The sequence below is a fragment of the Mastigoproctus giganteus genome, chromosome 7 (genome assembly GCF_048544385.1).
Source record: "Mastigoproctus giganteus isolate SK-2022 chromosome 7, ASM4854438v1, whole genome shotgun sequence".
In the NCBI taxonomy this organism is placed as follows: domain Eukaryota; kingdom Metazoa; phylum Arthropoda; class Arachnida; order Uropygi; family Thelyphonidae; genus Mastigoproctus; species Mastigoproctus giganteus.
In genome coordinates, this window is record NC_143581.1 from 211,713,511 (window position 1) to 211,733,963 (window position 20,453).

The 20,453-nt window shown below is 39.8% G+C and overlaps 1 protein-coding gene across 1 annotated transcript in view; it reads right to left on the reverse strand.

The window, feature by feature from the left end:
- Window positions 1-7,344, reverse strand: part of Ltn1 (E3 ubiquitin-protein ligase listerin) — a 264,614-nt gene extending 257,270 nt beyond the window's left edge. The window contains exon 1 of the mRNA XM_090378100.1: window positions 7,227-7,344. Coding sequence (XP_090234226.1) covers window positions 7,227-7,271 — 45 coding nt within the window. The 5' untranslated portion in view covers window positions 7,272-7,344. The remainder of the gene's footprint in view (window positions 1-7,226) is intronic.
- Between the last annotated feature and the right edge of the window lie 13,109 nt (window positions 7,345-20,453).

A 20,453-nucleotide genomic window follows, 5' to 3' on the forward strand; every position in this document is an offset into this window, starting at 1 on the left:
CAAGCAAAGGCAGATTATAAGAAATCTTTGGCAAAAGATGCAAAGAAAAACAGCAAAGAGTTCTTTACTTATGTAAACTCTAGAACAGTGTTTTTCAACCGTGGGCTGCAGACCACCAGTGGTCCATGAGTTGGTTGTAGGTTGTCCATGGGAAGGTAAATTTTATTGTAAGTATAAAATATAATCACAAATAAAATTAAAATTGGCAATAAACTGTTTACTTTGCTGTCACAAATCAAGAGATATCCTTTACAATATAAGGGATACATCCTGATTGGAATGTAAGACTGTGTCGCAAGCACGCTGTTGGTGAGGCCACAAGCTTTCATCTGTCATAGTCAATCACCAACTTCTGAGCATGTAATATGCATTGGATTTGTTTTTGTGTATTCGTAAGGTATTTTTTACATTTTCACAAAACTAGTGTGTGAGAATAATTGTTAAAATTTGTAGTGATTATTTGATTGTATATGTTGGGTGAGTATTTTTAGTATATTTTTAATTATATTTAATTAGTAAGTGATATTTTCTTTGAGACTGGAATTATTTATTTTAAGAATTTAATATCAGTCCTATACTCAGTATAGCATGCTGAACAACATAGATAAGTGGCTAAAAACAGTATTTTTGAAATATAAACCCAATACTAGTTTTTTCATAGATGTAAAGAAACCCTACCCAGTGGTCCATAGTAAGTAAAGAATGCTTAAGGTAGTCCATGAATGAAAAGGTTGAGAAGCACTGCTCTAGAAGAAAAGGGATGAATCAGATTGGTCCACTTGATATCGATGGTTCAACTGTTAATGATCCTGCTCAGGTGGCTGACAAACAATGAGAATTTTGCATCTACATTCACACATGAAGAATTCTGTAGGGAAGCGGAGGAGAGAAGCTTATTAAACTCTAACAGGGAACTAAATGATTTTGTAATAATTGAAAGCAAAGTGGAGGAGAAATCATTGAAGTTCAACATAAGAAAGGCACCTGGAGTGGATGGGATCTATCCAGTTATATTAAAGGAGGCAGCAAAGGAAGTAAGCATACCCTTAGCCATAATTATGAGAACTTCCTTGGATTCAGGGGAGGTCCCCATGTACAGGAGATGTACATATGTGACCACAATTCACAAAGGGAGATTAAAGGGTGATAAGTAATTACAGACCTGTTAGTTTAACTTCTGTTCCAGGGATATTAATGAAGGCACTGGTTAAAAAAGCACTGCAGCATCATCTAGACAAGAGGGCAGTTATAGTTCAGATACAGCATCGGTTTGTCAAGGGGAGGTATTGTCTGACCAATTTCATTAGATACTATGATGTGGTCACAAAGGAACTGGATGCAAAAAAATAATTTTGATATCATACTTGTATTTCAGGAAAGCTTTTGATACTGTTGCACATGACAGATTACTGTACAAATTAGAGCAGTATGGCATTAAGGACAAATTGCTGCTATGGATAAATGGATGGTTGAGCGGGAGAAGACAGAGTGGTAATCAATGGACACTGCTCTTCGTGGACTAACGTTATTAGTGGAGTCCCCCAGAGGGTCCGTGTTGGGCACGTTGTTTTCTGTATTTATCAATGATATTGATGAAGATATATCAGGCTTAAGGTCCAAGTTTGCAGATGATACGAAGGATGACAGGATTGTTAATGACAGTATGCTACTGCAACAGGATCTAGAAAAGTTGAGCAGATGGGCTGAGAGGTGGCAACTAATGTTTAACATTGACAAATGTGAAGTACTGCATATGGGTAGCAGTAACCCCAGAGTAATGTATCAACTGTGTGGTGCTACACTCAGAGTGGTAGAAAATGAAAAAGACTTTGGGATAATTGTGCAGTCACGTATGAAGTTTTCTGAGCAGTGCAAACAGTCTACAAGAGTAGCTCATGGTGTCTTGTCAATGATATACAGGAATTTTTCTAGCAGGGATAAGGACGTAATTCTCCCCATGCATAAGGCAATGGTCAGGCCACACCTTGAGTACTGTATACAGGTATGGAAACCTCATTTTAGGAAGGGTGTAGAGCTGCTGGAACAAGTACAGAGAAGGGAAACAGGATTGGTGGATGGAACAAAAGGTTACTCTTACAAAGAAAGGCTTAAGTTCTGCAAATTACAGTGTCTGGAGGCTAGGCAACTGCAAGGGGATCACTGTGGAAGTTGACAGCTTAAATAAATTCAAAGCAGAACTAGACAAACACCTGGAGTGAATGGATGGTTTTTTTTTGGTTGATGCTGTATAAGTTTGCTTTCTTGCATCGTACGCCTCTACTAATGCTAATACTAACAATGGAAGTGACTAATAGTTTCAAGTTATTATTTTGTGTCTATAATGTGTCTTTCAATAGAATAAAAGTTGAAAATAACTAGTGTAAGAAAAACAACATTTTCAATTTTATTTTCAAAAAAATATATATATTTTTTTTTAAATGCATTTAATCAGCATTGCAATTTATTAAGAAAAGGCTGAACATAGATTGGTGCACTGCATTCAGAAGTTAAAAAAAATAAAAAAAAAATGCACACCAAAACTTCTGTCAGAAATAAAACAAAAAACGAGTTAGTGTATGCAGGAATTACATTCTAGGTACATTAGAAAACAGTAATAATTCATGATTTATAACAAAAAAATCAATGTTCTTTATGCACAAATTGATTTTATTTCTGTGCACCTGCCATATTGCCCATTAATATGGATCTCTGATATGTACGAAAAAAATAAAAATTGTTGATTTCTATAGTTCCAACTTTAATGAAATCTGAAGGTTCTAACAAATTGTTCTAAAAGCCAAAATAGAATTTCATGAAAATCCATCCACTAAGATTCAAGTTATTATACTGTATGTGGATAAATGGACAAAGAAATAATAACTGTGAGATTTCTGTTGGTCCAATTTTAATGAAATTTGGGATGGTTGACAAATCTTTTTAGAACGCCAAATATAAAATTTCATGAAAATCCATCCACTGGGAGTTGAACTGTTACATGTGGATACAGTCGCAGTGAAAATAACAGGTGCATTATGCATTTTGGGAGCTACTGAAACCAGCAGCTTCCAAAATGCTGTTTTTCAGTTCACCTTGTGTGGTAACATGCATATAATAACCACAGATTTTATGTGACTCCACATAAAGTAATCTCAGGGTGTAAGGTTGGATGATCATGCTAGCCATTGTACAGGGTCATTCCAATATGTTATTATACTCTACAATATCATGCAAAACCACATTCTCTGCAAATTTTCACAGGGTACATCTTCCAACATCCAAAATTATTTGTTCCAGAAAAAATATAGGCCTTGCTGGTAAAAAAAAAAAAAAATAAATAAATAAAATAATAATAAACAATAAAATTGTTCCCAAAAACACTACAAAAAATAAAAGAAAAGGTATGCTGATAATGAGTGCTAACAATCGTATATTGTTGTTTTTTTTGTTCAGTTTATCAGTGTTTTGAAAGTTGAGAACTGTTTCTCACAAAACATGATTCTCCTGTAACCAGAACATGTAAGAGAAAATGAGAATCACATGTGCATTGCAAAATGAGACAATGACAAAAGTTCTGCATTTATTCATATCTTATAGCAACAATTCTTATACAGACATACTGTGAAATGGATACAACCGAATACAATTGCTGTTCACGTAAAGGCCTCTACAGCTACTCTTCAGCATTTGCAGTTCATCGAAATACTCCAACCAGTATTTACTTGTAATAGTTTTCAGCATACCTGTTTTTCTTCACAGGAACAAATGTTTTATAATTTGGTACTTTTAAATTTTTTGCTGTATCTGCAAACAGCTATGGGATTTTTTAAACTTTGCCATAAACTACAATCACATCAGTTAATAGCTTTACTACAAATGAGGCAGTCATTAGGAATCCAAAAGTAAAGTAACAGACATACAGAAACACTGCTAGTTTTTTTTTTTTTTTTTTTGGTAGTTGTTGGCGCATAGGCTTCAGTGGCCATAATGCACCTCCCAAGGTTTTTGCAGTACTTTGATCCAAGCCCGAGGCGGGAATTGAACCCGCGACCTTTGGGTTGCCAGGCAGGCACTTTACCCACCCGGCTAGCCCGGTCGGCACACTGCTAGTATGTACTTGGATACACTGGTTACTCACAGCTGAGTAATTAATGATTTCTCTGAGTTAGTGCATATATGTTGTACTGCTTAAAGCCTATTTTACAAATATTTTTATGATATAAATTTGAAAATAAAAATGTTTTGCCATTTTACACAGTTCTGTAATTTACGACTAATGCTTAATATCTTAAAAATAGGCTTTTGAGATATATGTTTATAGGAACTTTTTTTTTTTATATTTAGCTGTAGAATATGCTCCTACATTTGTTCCATGCAATTCTGAAACACTTTTTTAATCGCTATACTCCAGTATACAGTGCTCCCTTGTAATTGGCTGTTAGAACAGGGGAAAGAAGTGATTAACAGGTTGTGACTCCGCCCACTGACTGCATCCCCCTCTGTTTCAGGCGGACGTCACTGGAGCACTGAATGCGAAATTTGTCGCGTATAGTTTCATTTGTATGCTGGTTTGTGGTCCGTACTGTTTGCTGGAGTTAATGTTCTGTTACTGCTTGGCACATGGTTTCTTATTTAGTCCTGAGTTTATGAGGTGAGTTTTATTTGTAATTCTGTGTTATTTTCACGTATTGTTGCCGTTTTGTGCTTATGCGAAGAGCAATTTTATTGTTCGTTGCACGTGTTAATTGACTTTCGTTTCTGTTTAGCAAAAAAAGGTTAGGTTTTTATGCGACTCTGGGAGGGATTTAAGCTAAAATTGGTCGTTGGACAAAAAAAATATTATAACAGGCATCATGTTTTTAATTGACTTTCATTTGTGTTTAGAAAAACGGTTATGTTTTTAGGTTTTTATGCGACTTCGGGAGGGATTCAAGCAAAAACCAGTCTCTGGACAAAAAAAAATTATAATGGAAGTAATGTTTTTGATTGACTTTCATTTGTGTTTTGTGAAAAATGGTTAAGTTTTTAGGTTACATTTTTATGCGACTTCGGGAGTTATTTAGCAAAAACTGGTCATTTGCTGCATGTCATATTAGTTTTTGTTTCGTTTTGAGAAAAAATTACTGTTTTTGTGTTAAATTTTCTTAATTTTAACTCTGACATGTTATATTGCGTGAGATTGTCTTTTCGGAATAAATTGCATTTGTTTTAGTTGCTGCTCCGAAAAAATTGCCGTATTGCCATTAATTTTGTTGTGTTTCAGCTCAGCCATACTGTTATGTCACATGACATTTGCCACGTGCAGTCGTCGAGAAGGGGGAACGCAGTGAGCGGGTGGAGTTACGAACCGTACGTCACTGCTTCCCCCCCCTCTTCTTCTCGAGGTCATTTTTTAAGGGGCACCTTGTTCTGGAGCATTACCTTTTTAATTTTTGCAGTACAACACAAAAACATTATACAGGCAAGTAGAGTACTTTATATACCGTTCAATATATCTTTATGGTAAAAATCAAGAATAATGCAATTTAAAATAAAGACAATTGCTGTTTCTTTTTTATTTCAATTTCTTAATGCAAAATTTTCAATTAAGTTGGATCTTTCCAAAAAAATGTTAGAGGGGCAGATGCATTGGTGTACCTTGAACTCTAAGACTGAGAGATACTTTTTTTTTTTTTTTTTTAAATCTGTACTTCTCAAATTCCAGCAAAATCAATGTTGCATATTAAAAGTCAAAACTATACACGAAACTAATACTAAAATTGGTATGGTAAGCACAGTAATAGATATTTTAACTTTTGTTTTGTTTTTAATTATACAAAGATAATCAACCCCACTTGCGAGTTATGGGTTAAAGGTGGATTTCAAGTACAGATTCTGGAAACTACTTACTTCTTTTCATTATATTTTCCAGAATCTAATACCATCCCTGAAATTATATCCCAGATATTTTGCTGAGTCCTGCAATTTTGTAAGTGTTACTCTGTTGATAAACTGATTAAACACTGAAATTAATTCTTTTCAGTGTTTAATCAGTTTATCAACAGAGTAACACTTACAAAATTGCAGGACTCAGCAAAATATCTGACAGTATGTAATAAGCCTTTAAGAACAGCACCTGCAGGAAATATGTCAAATAACGATAATCGAAACACTAATTTCAGGCAAGGTTTTTTTTTTTTTTTAATTAAAGAAATGGTATAATGGCTGTAGCATGTGCTGTTTCCTAAAGCTATCACTTGCATGCCTGGTTTCTGAATATAACATAATTCGTGCACTAGAACCTGGGATCAGCTGGTCTTTGCCAAATTATGGTCCCTAAACTGTGTATAATCTAAGCATAAAAGCTAGCAAATCATCTGCTGACCCACAGGTTATCTTCCACAGGCTTAAACTATTATTTTTTCTACTCTCTTCAGTGAAAGATTGCCATAATCTCAAATATATAGTGTTCAAATAAGATATGTGCCTTTACTACCTTAATAAATTAACAGTGAGTAGCAATTACAAATTCATTCAAAAATAAACTAAAATTCATTTTTGTTTGTGGTTTCCTTTTGAATATTATTATTAACCATATGGTGCAAGGAAGCCTGAGGCTTATGCTGCACCAGCCAAAAAAAAATTTTTCTGAATTACCCCGAGAGAGAGAGAAGTAGAAGGGAATCACCAAGAAAAAGAAGAATGAGGATGATGTCAATAAAACTGCGGATATGGTTTAACCTTTATTAATTTCGCGTACCATTCTTATCATTCCCACATATTATCAATCATTTTCATATTGATAACTGTGACTAGCGTCACAGTTATCAATGGGCTCCGTACTTTTTTGTGAACGGAACGGGTTCGATATTACAGCCTGAGAATTTGCGCCTGTCACCCTAGAATCACAGCTGACCCATATGGCGCTTGTTAAAAAAATCGAAAATAGATCATTACTCAGCTTGGTAAATAACTAGGTAATGATACCAGCCGCATATTGGAAAACAATTCACATGGCAGCATGCGAAAACCATTATTTTTAGGGTTTACTACGTATATTGCGCAACTTTTCTACATAGGAATAATAAACATCCAGTATAAAAAAATTCATGATTAGAGGTATAACACCAAGACTGATAGAGTTACCAAATCTTGCATTCGAAAGGTAACAACGTCACTGTCAAAATACAACTTTAAATTGTTGTAGTAGTAAATCGAAAAATATGAATCATACAATCATAGCTACATACCCTAACATTTCCTTTAGTACGCTGAGATTTTTTATGGCCTCCCATTTTATTTACCTATATTGGAAACAATTTTACTAAACACCCATTACAAACAAGTCGACAGCACAGCTGCTCAAGAAAGAACTTGATGATGCGCCCTCTACTAATAATTCAAAATAAAAAGGAAAGAGTAAACCTTCGCAAAATATTTTCAGAGTAAAAATGAAATAACTTTCGGGCATCATTTACAGTTAGACACAATAGAAGAATTTTTCACCAGCTGCATATGCGCATCGGCGGTTTGACGTTGAGGAAGATAATGCTCCTCTAACTACATTTTGTTTATGTTTATAATTGCATGACTCGTTGGCACTACTAAAAGTTACCAAAACGTTCCACCCCATCCCGCCCAGAAAAAGTTTTTTTCGCACCTAATGATCGTACCATGTGACAAATGATATTTGCATGCCATACATTTAGCCGAGCAGTCAAGAGTGGGAGTGCAGTAGCACACGCTGTTTGAGTAGAGCGGGATTCAAGCCCATGACTACTAAATACGGTCGATCTGCCAATCTGCACTCGAAAAGCGTCGCAGATCATGGTCTATTTCCCTCAACATGAATCGTTCTGTAAAGTGTAAAGTTGTTCGCTGTCTGACGGCACCAGTGGTTCCCCCATCTCCGTGTTGTATACAGTACTCTGTTTGTGCATCACAGTACTCTGTGGAAGCCAAAGATTTAAAAGTGTGTGGGGAGTGGAATGGCATCCAGTGTTACGTTTTGTTGTTCTTCTGACCATTTAGCAGTTGGACCCCCAGTGGGACCCACCGTTGCCCACACTTTGCCAGGATGAGGCAGGTCAGGTCAAGTAGATTTTTAAGTACTCTGACAGCCCTGCCACATAGTTTCCGAAGATTTCAGTGGTAAATCCCTATAGCAAAAAAAGGGGAGAATTGCGGTGAATTTACAGCCGAATTTGGGTATAGGTTTAAGTGAGAGGGGTTAAATTTTGCGCTAGTTCATTTAAGTTACTTTATGGGCATACTCGGTAAGTTAAGTTTAAGTAGGGGAGAAACTGGATGCTGAGGGGGAACAGATAGGGATAAGAGCACAAAGGGAAGGCGTCCGCGTGAAGATCAGTGGGGACAGGTCCCACCAGGAGATGACGGGGGAAGGCAGGGGACAGGAGGAGACGGAAACCGTCCAATCCCCCGCCAGGGGATGGGGATTTAAAGAAACCAGGTTAGGGCACTCGGTCTTGTACTACTACATAGCGCATTGTGGGTAGTCAGTTCTGGTCCATCAGACATGACGCTGATTCGGGACATATCCATCATCAATGTCTTGTCGCCATCGGCATCCTCCTCTTTGTTCATTGCCTTCTCTATTTTGTAGCGTCAAGTTTACGTGTCATTTCTTGGTGTTCAGTAGGTAAGGGTTTGTTGATTGGGGCACCATACTCTTATTTAGGTTCCTTTTTGCTCTGTTCTTGCTCGTTTGGTTCGGGTCTATAGTCTGCTTTGTTAACCTCCTGCGTTGTTATGCAGCACAATCAATGTCCTCATCGTTGCGAAAAGATCCTGCGCGAACTTACTGAACGCTTTGCATTCTTCTTCCGTGTCCAGTAAAAGGTGTTCCCGGTTTCGTGCAAGCAGTGGTTGTCAACCTCTTTTTTTAATAACGACACCCTTAAGTAATTTATTTTATTTTGTGGCACCCCTACTCAGTTTTCTACCTATCACATCCGATTCTCTCTCTGTGTATATATATATTAAATATTTAAAAAAAAGTTATATGATAGTTATATTATAATAACTATAAACAAAATTAAACTTCATAATAATTATGTATACTTATATAATAATAATTTTATTCTTTATATAGAGGCACTAAAAACCATCAATGATAGATCACCACAAAATAAAAAACCTAACGTACAATGGATACTGTAATCCTTTTTATAATGAAATGGGTATAAGCATTTTTAAAAAAAAAAATCAGTTTAATTAAATTAAACCCATATTACGTGGCACCCCTGGAATGTTGTTGCGGCATCCTAAGGTGCCGCGGCACTCCGGTTAAAAACTACTGCGTGTAAGGTATGTAGTCTTGGTTGTCAGGATGCTTCGGAGATCCTCATAGTATTCACATTCATATATTATGTGTTGCCAAGTCTCTAACTCTCCACATCCACAATTTGGGTCGTCTACAATTCTCATATTATTTAGCTCGGCAATTATGGCACCATGGCCCGTCAGTAGGTATGTAGTTTGTAATCCTGGAAAGAACCAATGTAGGGTTCTGGGATAGACCCTACTGACTTGAGTAATTCATTTTCTTGTGATTTCTCCTTAAAGAGTTCTACCATCTCTTTTGCTGTGACTGCTGCAAGAGCAGCAACAGCCGCTTGTTTTCCTGTTTCCGATTATTCGCCGATCTGTTGTTTACCCTATGAGCGTCGTCTGGATTCTTCTAGAGAGCATATACACTAGCCCAGAACGCACAACCTCTAGATCAAGGGGAAGCACGCTCGCCAGGGTCTATAGGGGATGGGTGCTCACCGTAGAGCGGCACGAGTTTTAATTACTAGAATATTTCTCTGCACAGTGTCAAGAATTCTTTTGTTAGCCTCCAGAACATGAATCGTTCTGGAGGATTAATTGGCATTAGCATTAGTAGAGGCAGAGGATGCAAGAAAGCAAGCTTATACAGCTTCAGCCAAAAAAAAATTCCCGTTTTATCAATCTATTAATTCCAAATGTTTGCTAGTTCTGCCTTGAATTTATTTAAGCTATTAACTTTCACAATAACAGATGAAAGTTTGTTCCAGCAATCAACTACCCACTGGCTAAAGGCAAACTCCCGCACATCTATTCTACAACCGTCTTTCCTCAGTTTGAAGCTATGCCCCTAAGGTTTGTAATCTGAGAAAGAGGAAGAATCCCATCAGCATTGAGCCTGCTCAATCCATTCAAGGCCTTCTAAACTTCAATCAGATCGCCTCCTGAAACTGTAATTTGCAGAACTTAAGCCTTATTTCATAAGAGCACCCCTTTGTTGCCTTTACCAGGTTTGTTTACTCGTTTTAGCAACTCTATATCCTTCCTAAAATGAGGCTTCCACACTAGTACGCATTACTCAAAGTATGGCCTAACCATTGCCTTATACAAAGGGATAATCACCTCCTTATCCATGCTAGCAATATTCCTGTATATCATTGAAAAGACCCCATGACCTACTCTGTCTGCACTGCTCAGAAATTTCATATCTGACTACACAATTACCCCCACGTCTCTTTCTTTCTCCACTACCCTGAGTGTAACACAACATAGTTGTACATTTCTCTGGGGTTACTGCTACCCATAGGCAGTACTTTGCATTTGTCAATGTTAAACTTCAGTTGCCACTTCTCATCCCATCTATCCAACTTTTCCAGATCCTGTTGCAGCAGCGTACTGTCATTATTGTTATTAACAACCCTTTGTATCATCTGCAAACTTTGACTTGATATACCTAGCTATAACAAGCTTGATATACCATTAATTAATATCACTGATAAATATACAAAATAACAATTGGGCCAACACCGTACCCTGAGGAGCAACACTAAAAACATTAGTTCACAGAGAGCAGTACCCATTGATTACCACTCTCTGTCTTCTCCCATCAACCATCCTTTTATCCATTGTAGCAACTTGCCCTTACTGCCATACTGCTCCAATTTGTTCAGCAGTCTTACATGTGCAACAGTATCAAAAGCCTTTCTGAAATCCAAGTGTATATTATCAAAATTATTTTTTGCATCAAGTTCCTTTGTGACCACATCATAGTATCCAATCAGATTGGTCATTCGTCCATTCATTTATTAATTACACACAATATACAGTCTCAAGATTATGTACATCAAAGTACATACATGATTTATATACAAGATATATTTACATATAATTTACGCATAATTATCCAGGAAGCTAAGGAGCTACTGCTCCTTAGCTTCCTGGCTTGCGAATGTACTACAACTTATGTTAATTATTTGTTGTGTTTTCCGGATATAATCTCATAATACCTGATAATCAATGGAATCAGCCATAGAAATGCTACAAATGGAGTAAGTTAGTTTTAGTTTTTGCTGTGGGTTTAACTTAGTTGTGTCCGTACTTGTATTCTACGTTGTCGGCTAGGGATATGACCACGCTGTCGCCGTAGCGATAATTTAGGGGAGGCGGCTGTGTTTTAGTTTGCTCGCCACATAGTGACATAGTGTTTTTTGACAAGCGGCACCGGTGCTTTCGCACAATTCCGCATTTGAATCTCTTGTGAAGTAAGACAGTACAGTACTGTCAAGGCCAGTTATCATATGTTACTGTGTGTTCATGTTTGCTTAGTGCGGGTTATGTTGTTCATCTGGCCGCTTAGCCTAGGGTCTGTGGAACACCACAGACTGCTAGTTACCGTCACTGGCACTGGGAGCCGGACCAGGTATGTGGAAAGAGAACTCTGGCTGGCCGACCCTGGGGTTAGCCTGAGCTTCCCAGGGAGGGCCGGAAAAAAAAAAAAAGTAAATTAAAAAAATAAATAAATAAAAAAAAATAATAATAATAATAAATAAAAAAAATTAATAATAAAAAAAATAAATAAAATACAAAGAAATAAAAAAAATATATAAATAAAATAAAATAAAATAAAATAAATAAAAATAAAATAAAAAAATAAATAAAAAATTAATTAATAAATAAATGAAAAAAAATTTTTTTTTTTAAATAGGAGAAGGGGTGAGAGATTGAGGAGAAGAAAGAAGGTAAACAGAAGAGAGAGGGTGAGGTAGGGTGGGCTCCCCCCCAGGGGGGGAGCCCACCCTACCTCAGGAAGAAGAGAAAAGGTTGTGAGGTCAAGTGACCCACAAAGTCAGATTGCCTAATAGCATGATCCTGCATTTGATAAGTCAAATGCCAGTCCCACTCCCAGAGGAGTATTTATGAGTTCCTGCACAAGTAGGAAAATCAGATATTGTCATACACCTTGAAGAGAAGAGGTGCCAGCAAGTGAGTGGGTCCCAAAATGGGCAAGGGGCCCAGTGTCAAGCAATTTAATCTTCTTCATCCAAGGGTGACTTGTAGGCAATGAGCAGTGTCCCACACTGGGACTTGGATAATCTTCTCTTAGGGGATGAGAGGAGGCACGTGAATTCATGAAGCTCAAGGATTGCTTGGGGCTATTGTAGAAAAGTCCTTTTTGGGTTCGTGGGTTTGTCAGATAGCTACCTTTGAGAACGTCGAGAGATTCCTGTTAGGTCATGACAAAGATCAATATTCTGTTTGTGTTTTCTTTGATTCCATTCAGGATATGTTCTGTGAATTGAGTTTTGGGTTCATTATAAGATGGGGGTGCGCTGAACAGTTTGCTGTAGGTGAATTTGACGCATTTAAAATACAGTCTGGGCAAAAGTAGTGAAGGCTTTGTAGTTGGTTTCGTCAATTATGTAGAGGTGTTCCTGCCCACTGGGTATATTTCCAGTTTTGGTGATTAGGAGACTTCTGGGTAAATCATAAAGAGGGCAATTATACATGAGGTGAATCCAGTCTTCATTGTCACCGCATGTGCAGAGAGGAGAATCGGTGAGACCCAGGGCATGCAGCTTGGCCCGAAACGATCCATGACCAGTGAGGAAGAAGGAGACGTGAAGGCCTGGTGAGTACCATGGAGGGGTTTTGGTGCAGTTATCATAACTTGTGGAAGAAATCTTTTAGTTGTTTCACCTTTGGTTGTTTGCTCCCAAGATCTTTGCCAATGCTGGAAGAGCTTAGAGTAAATCTGTTTCATTTCGTTTTTTGGATCGTTAGCCAGATCGAGTGTTATATCCAGAATGGTGGTGGGAATTCCTCTCTTTATGCGGTATGCAAGGCCGCGACGAATAACCTCCAGGTCCAGAGGAAGAGTGCCTGCTAAGACCTGCAGAGCAGGATTACTGGCTGTGCGGCATGCTCTAGTCACAGTGAGTAGGATATTGCGTTGAATTGTATGTAGCTTTGCTTTATTACGTGCAATGATGGCACGAGGGAACCATATGGCTGCACCATAGCACACAGCTGGTAAGAAGATGGTTTTATAAAGTAGCATGAGAGTCCTCCTCTTCAAACCCCAGTCTGCTCTGCTAATTCTTACGATCATGGCAGTATAACGACGTATTTTATTGGAGAGGTAATTAAGATGAGGTAAGAATGTTAATCGGGAGTCGAAGGTTACTCCTAGATATTTTAGTTCTGTTTTGAGTTGCAATGTCTGCCCAGAGATTTTAATTTGGGGTGGTCTTCTTATGTCCAAGGATCCTTTGAAGAGGATAGTCTTCGTTTTTTCCCCAGAGATGACTAACTTGTGGTTTGCCCAATTTTGGAGGGTCGTTAAGGCAGGGGAGGCAATTTGCTCAAGCTGAGTTCTAGAATCAGCTTTGATAAGGAGGATGAGGTCATCTGCATAGGCCATGCAGTCCACAGGACCCAAATCCATAAGAAGAAATTCATCTAGTATCAAGTTCCAGAAGTAGGGCCCAAGAACCGAGCCCTGTGGACACCCTCTAACAACTGGTCGGGAGGTTTTCTGAAAATTTGTTTGAACAGTGACTGGGCGGTTGAAGAGGTAGTTCTGGAGACAGCGTTAGAGGTTGAGTGGAATATTGATTTGACGTAATCTCCTGACAATGCTGGGCCACCAGATGGAATCGAAGGCACCAGCAAAGTCAATGGAAATAGCCAATAGATATTTTTCTGTGGTTGAGTTTGCTGTGTTGAGCAGATTGTTCATAGCATCTTCAGTGGAGCATCCTGGCTTAAAGCCATACTGCTTTGGAGAGTCTAAGTTGGCTGTCTGGTAGTAGGTGGATAATCTGGATTGACGCAGCCGCTCCATTACCTTTCCCAAGACCGGGAGAAGAGCAATGGGGCGGTAAGATTTGGGTAGAGTAGGATCTTTATCTGGACCTTTTAGGATGAGTCGAAGCACTGCCTGTTTCCAAGAATCAGGGAAAATTCCTTTCGCAAGGCATTTGTTGAATAGTGCTAATAGGTGCTTTGGGAGATGTGTTGCTGCTTTCTTGATGACCTCAACCTCAATATTATCATGACCAGGGCATTTATTCATTTTTGTTCTGTCAAGTGCTTTGTTCATTTCCTCAGAGGTGAAAGGAGGTTCTATTTTATTGTTGGAGAAGGCCTGGTTGTCTTGTTTAATTTGCTTTTGTTCATCATTGAGGGGACTCTCATCAGTCTGAAGTAGGGCATTCAGAATATTATTCATGGATTCAGCCCATGTGTGTGTTGGATTGCCATCAGGAGTCAGGGTTGCATTTAACATCTCTCCCCTGGGCAGCTTGTTCATAACAATGCGATAAACGACCCCCCAAGGATCTGCGTTACCAGTGGTTGTCACAAGGTTCTGCCAAGACACTTTCTTTTTCTGCCGAATGAGGCTTGTGTAGTCGTTACGATATCTTCTATATGCTTCCCGTAGAGCCTGGACCTCAGCAGGAGGCCAGGAGTGCCTCGCTCTCTGGAAGGCTTTTCGGGCAGTGTGGACTTGCCGCCTTAGGTTTTCTAGTTCCCTGCACCACCAAGGGACAGCTTTTAGGTGCTTCTGACGTTTTTTCATAGTTCTCTCACATGCTTGTTGGAGTGTGCTTGTTAGGAGGGAGAGGTGCTCCTGTGGATCAAGATGGTTTAGTTGGGATGTATCCATTTGTAGCTTTGATTTTGTATTGTCCTTGAAGGCATTCCAGTCAGCTGTTTTGGTGGAGTATCTGATGATATTATGGTAGGTGGGAGGAGTACTATCAAGTTGTCTAGATAGATGGAAGGAGATGGCCCTGTGGTCTGAGGTGGTCCAGGCCTCATGAACCATCCATGATGAGAACTTTTGTGCTATAGACCGTGTGGCGAGCGTAACATCAATGTTGCTTTCCCACAGGGTATTGCTGAAGGTAGAAAGGTGATGTGCTTTGTTAAGGACTTCAAATGGGGAAGATGAAAGGAAATCTTCTAATTGCTGTCCATTCTGGGAAACTATGTGGCCATCCACACGGCTATGCCACAAGCGAGATCTACAATTGGCATCCATCGTTACTAGGATTTTGCTGGAAGGTAAGAGGGTTATGACTGACTGGAGATATTCAATATATGGTGCGATATCAGTTCGTGGTCGGCAGTACAACGAGACTACATGCAGAGAGCCTTGTTGGCAGATAATGTGTGCACAAACACCAAAGGGGGTGCATAAGGAGTCGATCTTTGTGACTGTAATTGTAGTATTCCTAATAATGATGGCTGCCCATGGAGTATCTGTGGTTGTCTCAATGATCCTATAAGCGCGAGGGTAGCCCTGTACCCGTCCCTTGTGGGTGTAGGGCTCTTGAACGCAAAGGATATCAATTTCTTCTTCATCCATTTTCATTCTAATTTGTTCGACCACATTTCTGGCTCTTTGGGCATTCAGTTGGAGAATTTTGAGGACGTTGGTGGAATGGCGATTATGGTGTACAGCCATAGTCGGTTTTGTTATGGATGGTTCTCAATACCCTTAAATAGATTGGACATTTGACATCCCGGACGGAGTGATTGGGATCCATTTTTGCTGCTTTGCAGTTGGCGCAGTTAGGGGCTCGATGTTTGTTTGGACAATTGTTGTAGGTGTGTCCGCGTTCAGCACAGTGGCCACAGGTGAAGTCTTGTCGGGCACAGACATGGGATGTGTGTCCAAATCGGAGACATCTAAAGCACTTGATGGTAGGTATGTGCTCCTTGAACCGGCAAGAGCTCCAGCCAATAAATATTCGTTGTTGTTGGGATAATATTTGCTTATCTTCGGGGAGAGTTCGACTACCCAGTTGCAACAAGTACCCGATCTGGATTTGGTGGAGTACTTGACTTTAAGTTCACTTTGAATTTCATGTCTAGTGATATGATCAGCAAGGTTCCTGTCATATATTTCCTCAAGGAGGTCATCTTTGGAAATTCCTTTTTCGACATCGAAGATTACAATAGATGGGCCTTTTGGTTAGGGTATCTCAGCGCTAAGACCCAGTCCATTTATCTGTGGGATTTGAATAATGTTTTCTGCATCTTTTTTGGAAGCAGTCTCAATGATGATTCCAGAATTACGGATTTTTCTGAGGCTTTTAATTTTTATGGTTTTCATTTGAGGTTTCAAGTTGGTAGTAACAACCTCCTTGACAGCCTCGCTTGAAGTAAAGCAACCCTCTTGGGGCGCACGAAGGATGACTAGGTTTTGTTCTCTAATATGTCTGGTGTTGGGAGGGGCAAATAGCTTATCTGCCATTGGTTGGATTCTCAGCGCATCTGAAAAGGACCGGGGGCGCTGTGGCATTTCACTTGGTTCCCGGTTCTTGGTCTGGTGATAATCATTAACTGTGATATTCAGTTCACTGTCCATAAAGTGGCAGTCAGTGTGATTGGGAGGATGGGCATTAATTTTTGGCCGCTGTACCATAGCAGCATAGGTTGATTCTGGGATAGGTGTAGGGAGAAGTGCTGGTCGTGTCTGGCGGTTTGATGGTGCTGTCAGATCTGGGAGGAAAGAGTTCTGAGTGCTATGGCTGGTCCAAGCTGGACTGCTGAGGGCCTTTGTCAAGGTATAATTTGTTTCCCTCAGTTGTTCATTAATTGCAATTAGTTGTTCATTCTGTAGTATTAGGTCATGTAAAATTTTCTCGAGGGTACCCCAGCAGCCTGTAACTTTTTGGGCAGCTGGCTTGGTTACTCTACTTCCTTCAAAGCGAAGGCAGCATTCCATCATGGACCTGAGGATCATAATTTTCTCCAAGTGAGAGCAATCCTTATCTAGTGAGGACTGCATGGAGTTCAGTTCTTCTTCTAGGTTCTCCCAGAGAGTAGCTGAAGGAGAACAGGTTTTAGTGGATTTCTTGACCTTTTTTTTTTGGGTTTTAGCCGTTTTCGCTCAGCTGGAGGGGTGGGGTTATTCATATTGGTGTCCACACCCGCGACCTCCTCATCAATAATAATATTGCTATTATTTGGATCCCGTTGCGAGGAAACATCAGTGCCTAACTTAGCTGGTTGTTTGTTGAGCTGTTTAATCAGAGCTGAGTTTGGGCAGGTGTTTTCAAGTCGTTCCTGGTTGCTTGAGGTGTGCCGTGCTCTGCATGAAGGGCGCAATAGCACGACTACGGGAGTACTGTTTCCCGCTTGAGAATCGATTTTTGACATATTTTCTTTAATTTTATTTTTGTTTATTATTACTATCTTATTTATTATCAATTATTTATTATTATTCACCTATTATTATTTATCCATGTATTATAATTATTACTCATTTATTTATTATTATTATTATTATTTTATTTTATTATTTTTTTTTTTGAAGTTGTTCAAAACAGCTAGAATTTATAGCCAATTAGCAGGAAGCTTCTTAATGCCAACTCGAAAAACGTAGGTTCGCTAAGTGAAACAATATGGTGGCGAACAAAGGAGACTGGCGATAAACATGGTAAAAGGTAAAATAAACTGCTAGGATCTAAAATAAAGACGTTGTATGTGAGGTGACCAGTTTAAAAGTTTCCTGGGAGAACTCCGTTCCCAGTCAGTTTCACAGTTTACAGGTTTCACTGCCTCAGTGACACTATCTCTGCGGCGACCACGTGGGTTTCCATAGGGAAGATACGACGATATATTTCACTTGCTTGTAAAATGGCCTTCCCACATCAAATAAAAGATAAAATTTTACCTGCAGGTAGAGAAAGCGATGCTGCATCCACTGAAATGGTCGTCAGAGTCCAGGGAATTGATAATCCAAAGTAGAATCCGTATTTTATGGGAACACTCTAAACATCGTTGCAACACAGGGAATCGTTTGGTCGCCACAGTTACAGCTGAGTTTTTACTGGGGAGGGGATTCTCCCTGTGTAATTAGCGTTGTACTTGTACTTCAAGATACTTTGCTTACCTCCGCGAACGAACTCGAGTAATGGAATTCTGAAAGAACAAAGACTTCGATGGCCGCCATATTGCCTCGGTTAGTGTTGTTACTACAGTGCCTCGTGGTCGGAAATAAACTGGGTGCCGCTACGAGAGCAAATCAAACTGATTGGAGGGTACCTGTTACAATTCCTACTTCCTCAGCGGACTAAATTATTAAAAATCATTATTTTAGGGTTACCCGTATTTGTGTCTGTAAATTGCGTATGTTCTGTGGTTGATTTGCCTGTTTTGCTGGACGAAGAAACCCCAGTAACTGGGGAGAAATTCCTCAGCGGACTGTACTGCATTAAACTTTTTTTTTTTTTTTTTTTTTTTCGTTGGGCATATTCAAAGCCCTCCCTGAAACAGAGAACTATTCTCTTGATCGCCACCACGAGGCGCAACATGTCTGAGGAGAAAAACAAATTGTGCAACCCCGTAGTCGTGCTTTGAAGGCCGCCGAACAGGAACCTTCGGATGAGGAACTTAAAAAAAGGGAATCACTGCTTTCCCCCTAAACACACACTACAAGGTCTATGGCAAAGAAAAAACAAAACAGGTCTGTTTTTCAAATATCTCCATCCAAGGAAGAAATATTGGAACAGCACGAGAATGACTCTATCCAACAAGTAGAAGAGGCTGACCAGCCCTGCAAACCTACCCTTCGAGCGGGCATTGACACAGATACTGCATATCCCAGTGTCCTTAAGAATGGTAGTAAGGACCACACTGAACCACCACCACCACCACCAGAGACAACCCAACCAATAGAGGCCGGTTTACCTGGCATCATCTTTGATATGTACACCCTGCCCGAGGGATCCATTATAGATCAAGTTTTCGCCCTCAGGTCAGAGATAGAAACAATAATGGCCAAATGGATAATCAAATCACCACTACGCGCAGAGGAGAAATAATTCAAATCTGGGATAAGATGGAACTCATTTTACTAAATACCACATTGAAAACGAGAAGGCTCAGGTCAAATTAGAGGCCTATCAAGTAGAGCGGGAATATAAAAAGCAACAGCGCTCCTGCTCTTACGCTTATGCGCTGAGGAATTAAAAACCCGATCCAACCAACATAAATAGGGCACCAATAACAAGAAACAAGATTCTCATAAAGCAACCACACTTAGTTGTTCTCAGGCCCACGCACCCAAAATCTACACAAACCAGTGAAGAAGTAAAACAGACAGTAATTACAGAATTGGCCACAGACTTCCAAAATACTAGGATCAAGTCAATTAGAAAGACCCGAAATTTGGGGGTATTCATTGAAATTGAATCTGGCCAAGAAGCTGCTGATATCATGAATAACCCTAAGATACCAATGCTCGGGCTTATATCCGTGTCACCAAAGAAAGGAGGACCCTCCATTATTGTCTTTCACGTTGACAAAGATCTCGCCCCGACTCAGGCCGAACAACCTTCCCACCTTTTGTAATACCCTGTGGGAATCCACAATTGATGTCACGTTGGCTACGAGAAACATATCAAACTTCATCGTGGGCTGGGCCGTCCAGGATTCCTGGACCACCTCAGACCACAGGGCCATAAAAAACTAGATGACAAGATCCTTGGAAATCCTAACTCCAAGATTCAACCCTCAAAGGTATGCCATCTCCAGAGCAAAATTTTCACGGAGATGCTGCGCTCCTTGGCCCACCAGCAGCAAGTTAATAATTACTGTCCCACTGATCCTTATGCCTACCAGAGAGAAACCCATTCCTGGTGCTGTGCTGTGGTGGTGGTGCCCAGAACTCCAGCGCCTCCGGCGGGAGGTCAACTCCCGAAGAAGAGTCTTCCAACGAGCGGGACGGTCCTGGCCAGCCGCGGAGGTGGAGGCTCTCCGCCAGCAATACAGGGAGACCAGAAATATATATACGGCTACTATCAGGAAACACAAACAAACATCATGGGAACACTTAGTTTCCACAACCGAAAACACCGATCCCTGGGGTGTAGTCTATAAAATCACAACCAACAAACTCCCAAGAGGGGAGGTAATGACAGCAACCATAAGCCATCAAGGTAACATAACAACCTCATAGGATAGATCAATCAATAACATATTGGATACAATTATCCAACCAGCAATGGGTCCTATTACAAGTCAACAACAACAACTCTGCCAGGACAACAGTATATACAGTCCAGAACATCAAGAGCCGCCCTTCACTATTGAGGAGCTGCACACCGCAACTAATAGACTCCGCAACAGTAAATGTCCAGGACCAGACCTACTTGAACCAGAGATTATAAGGA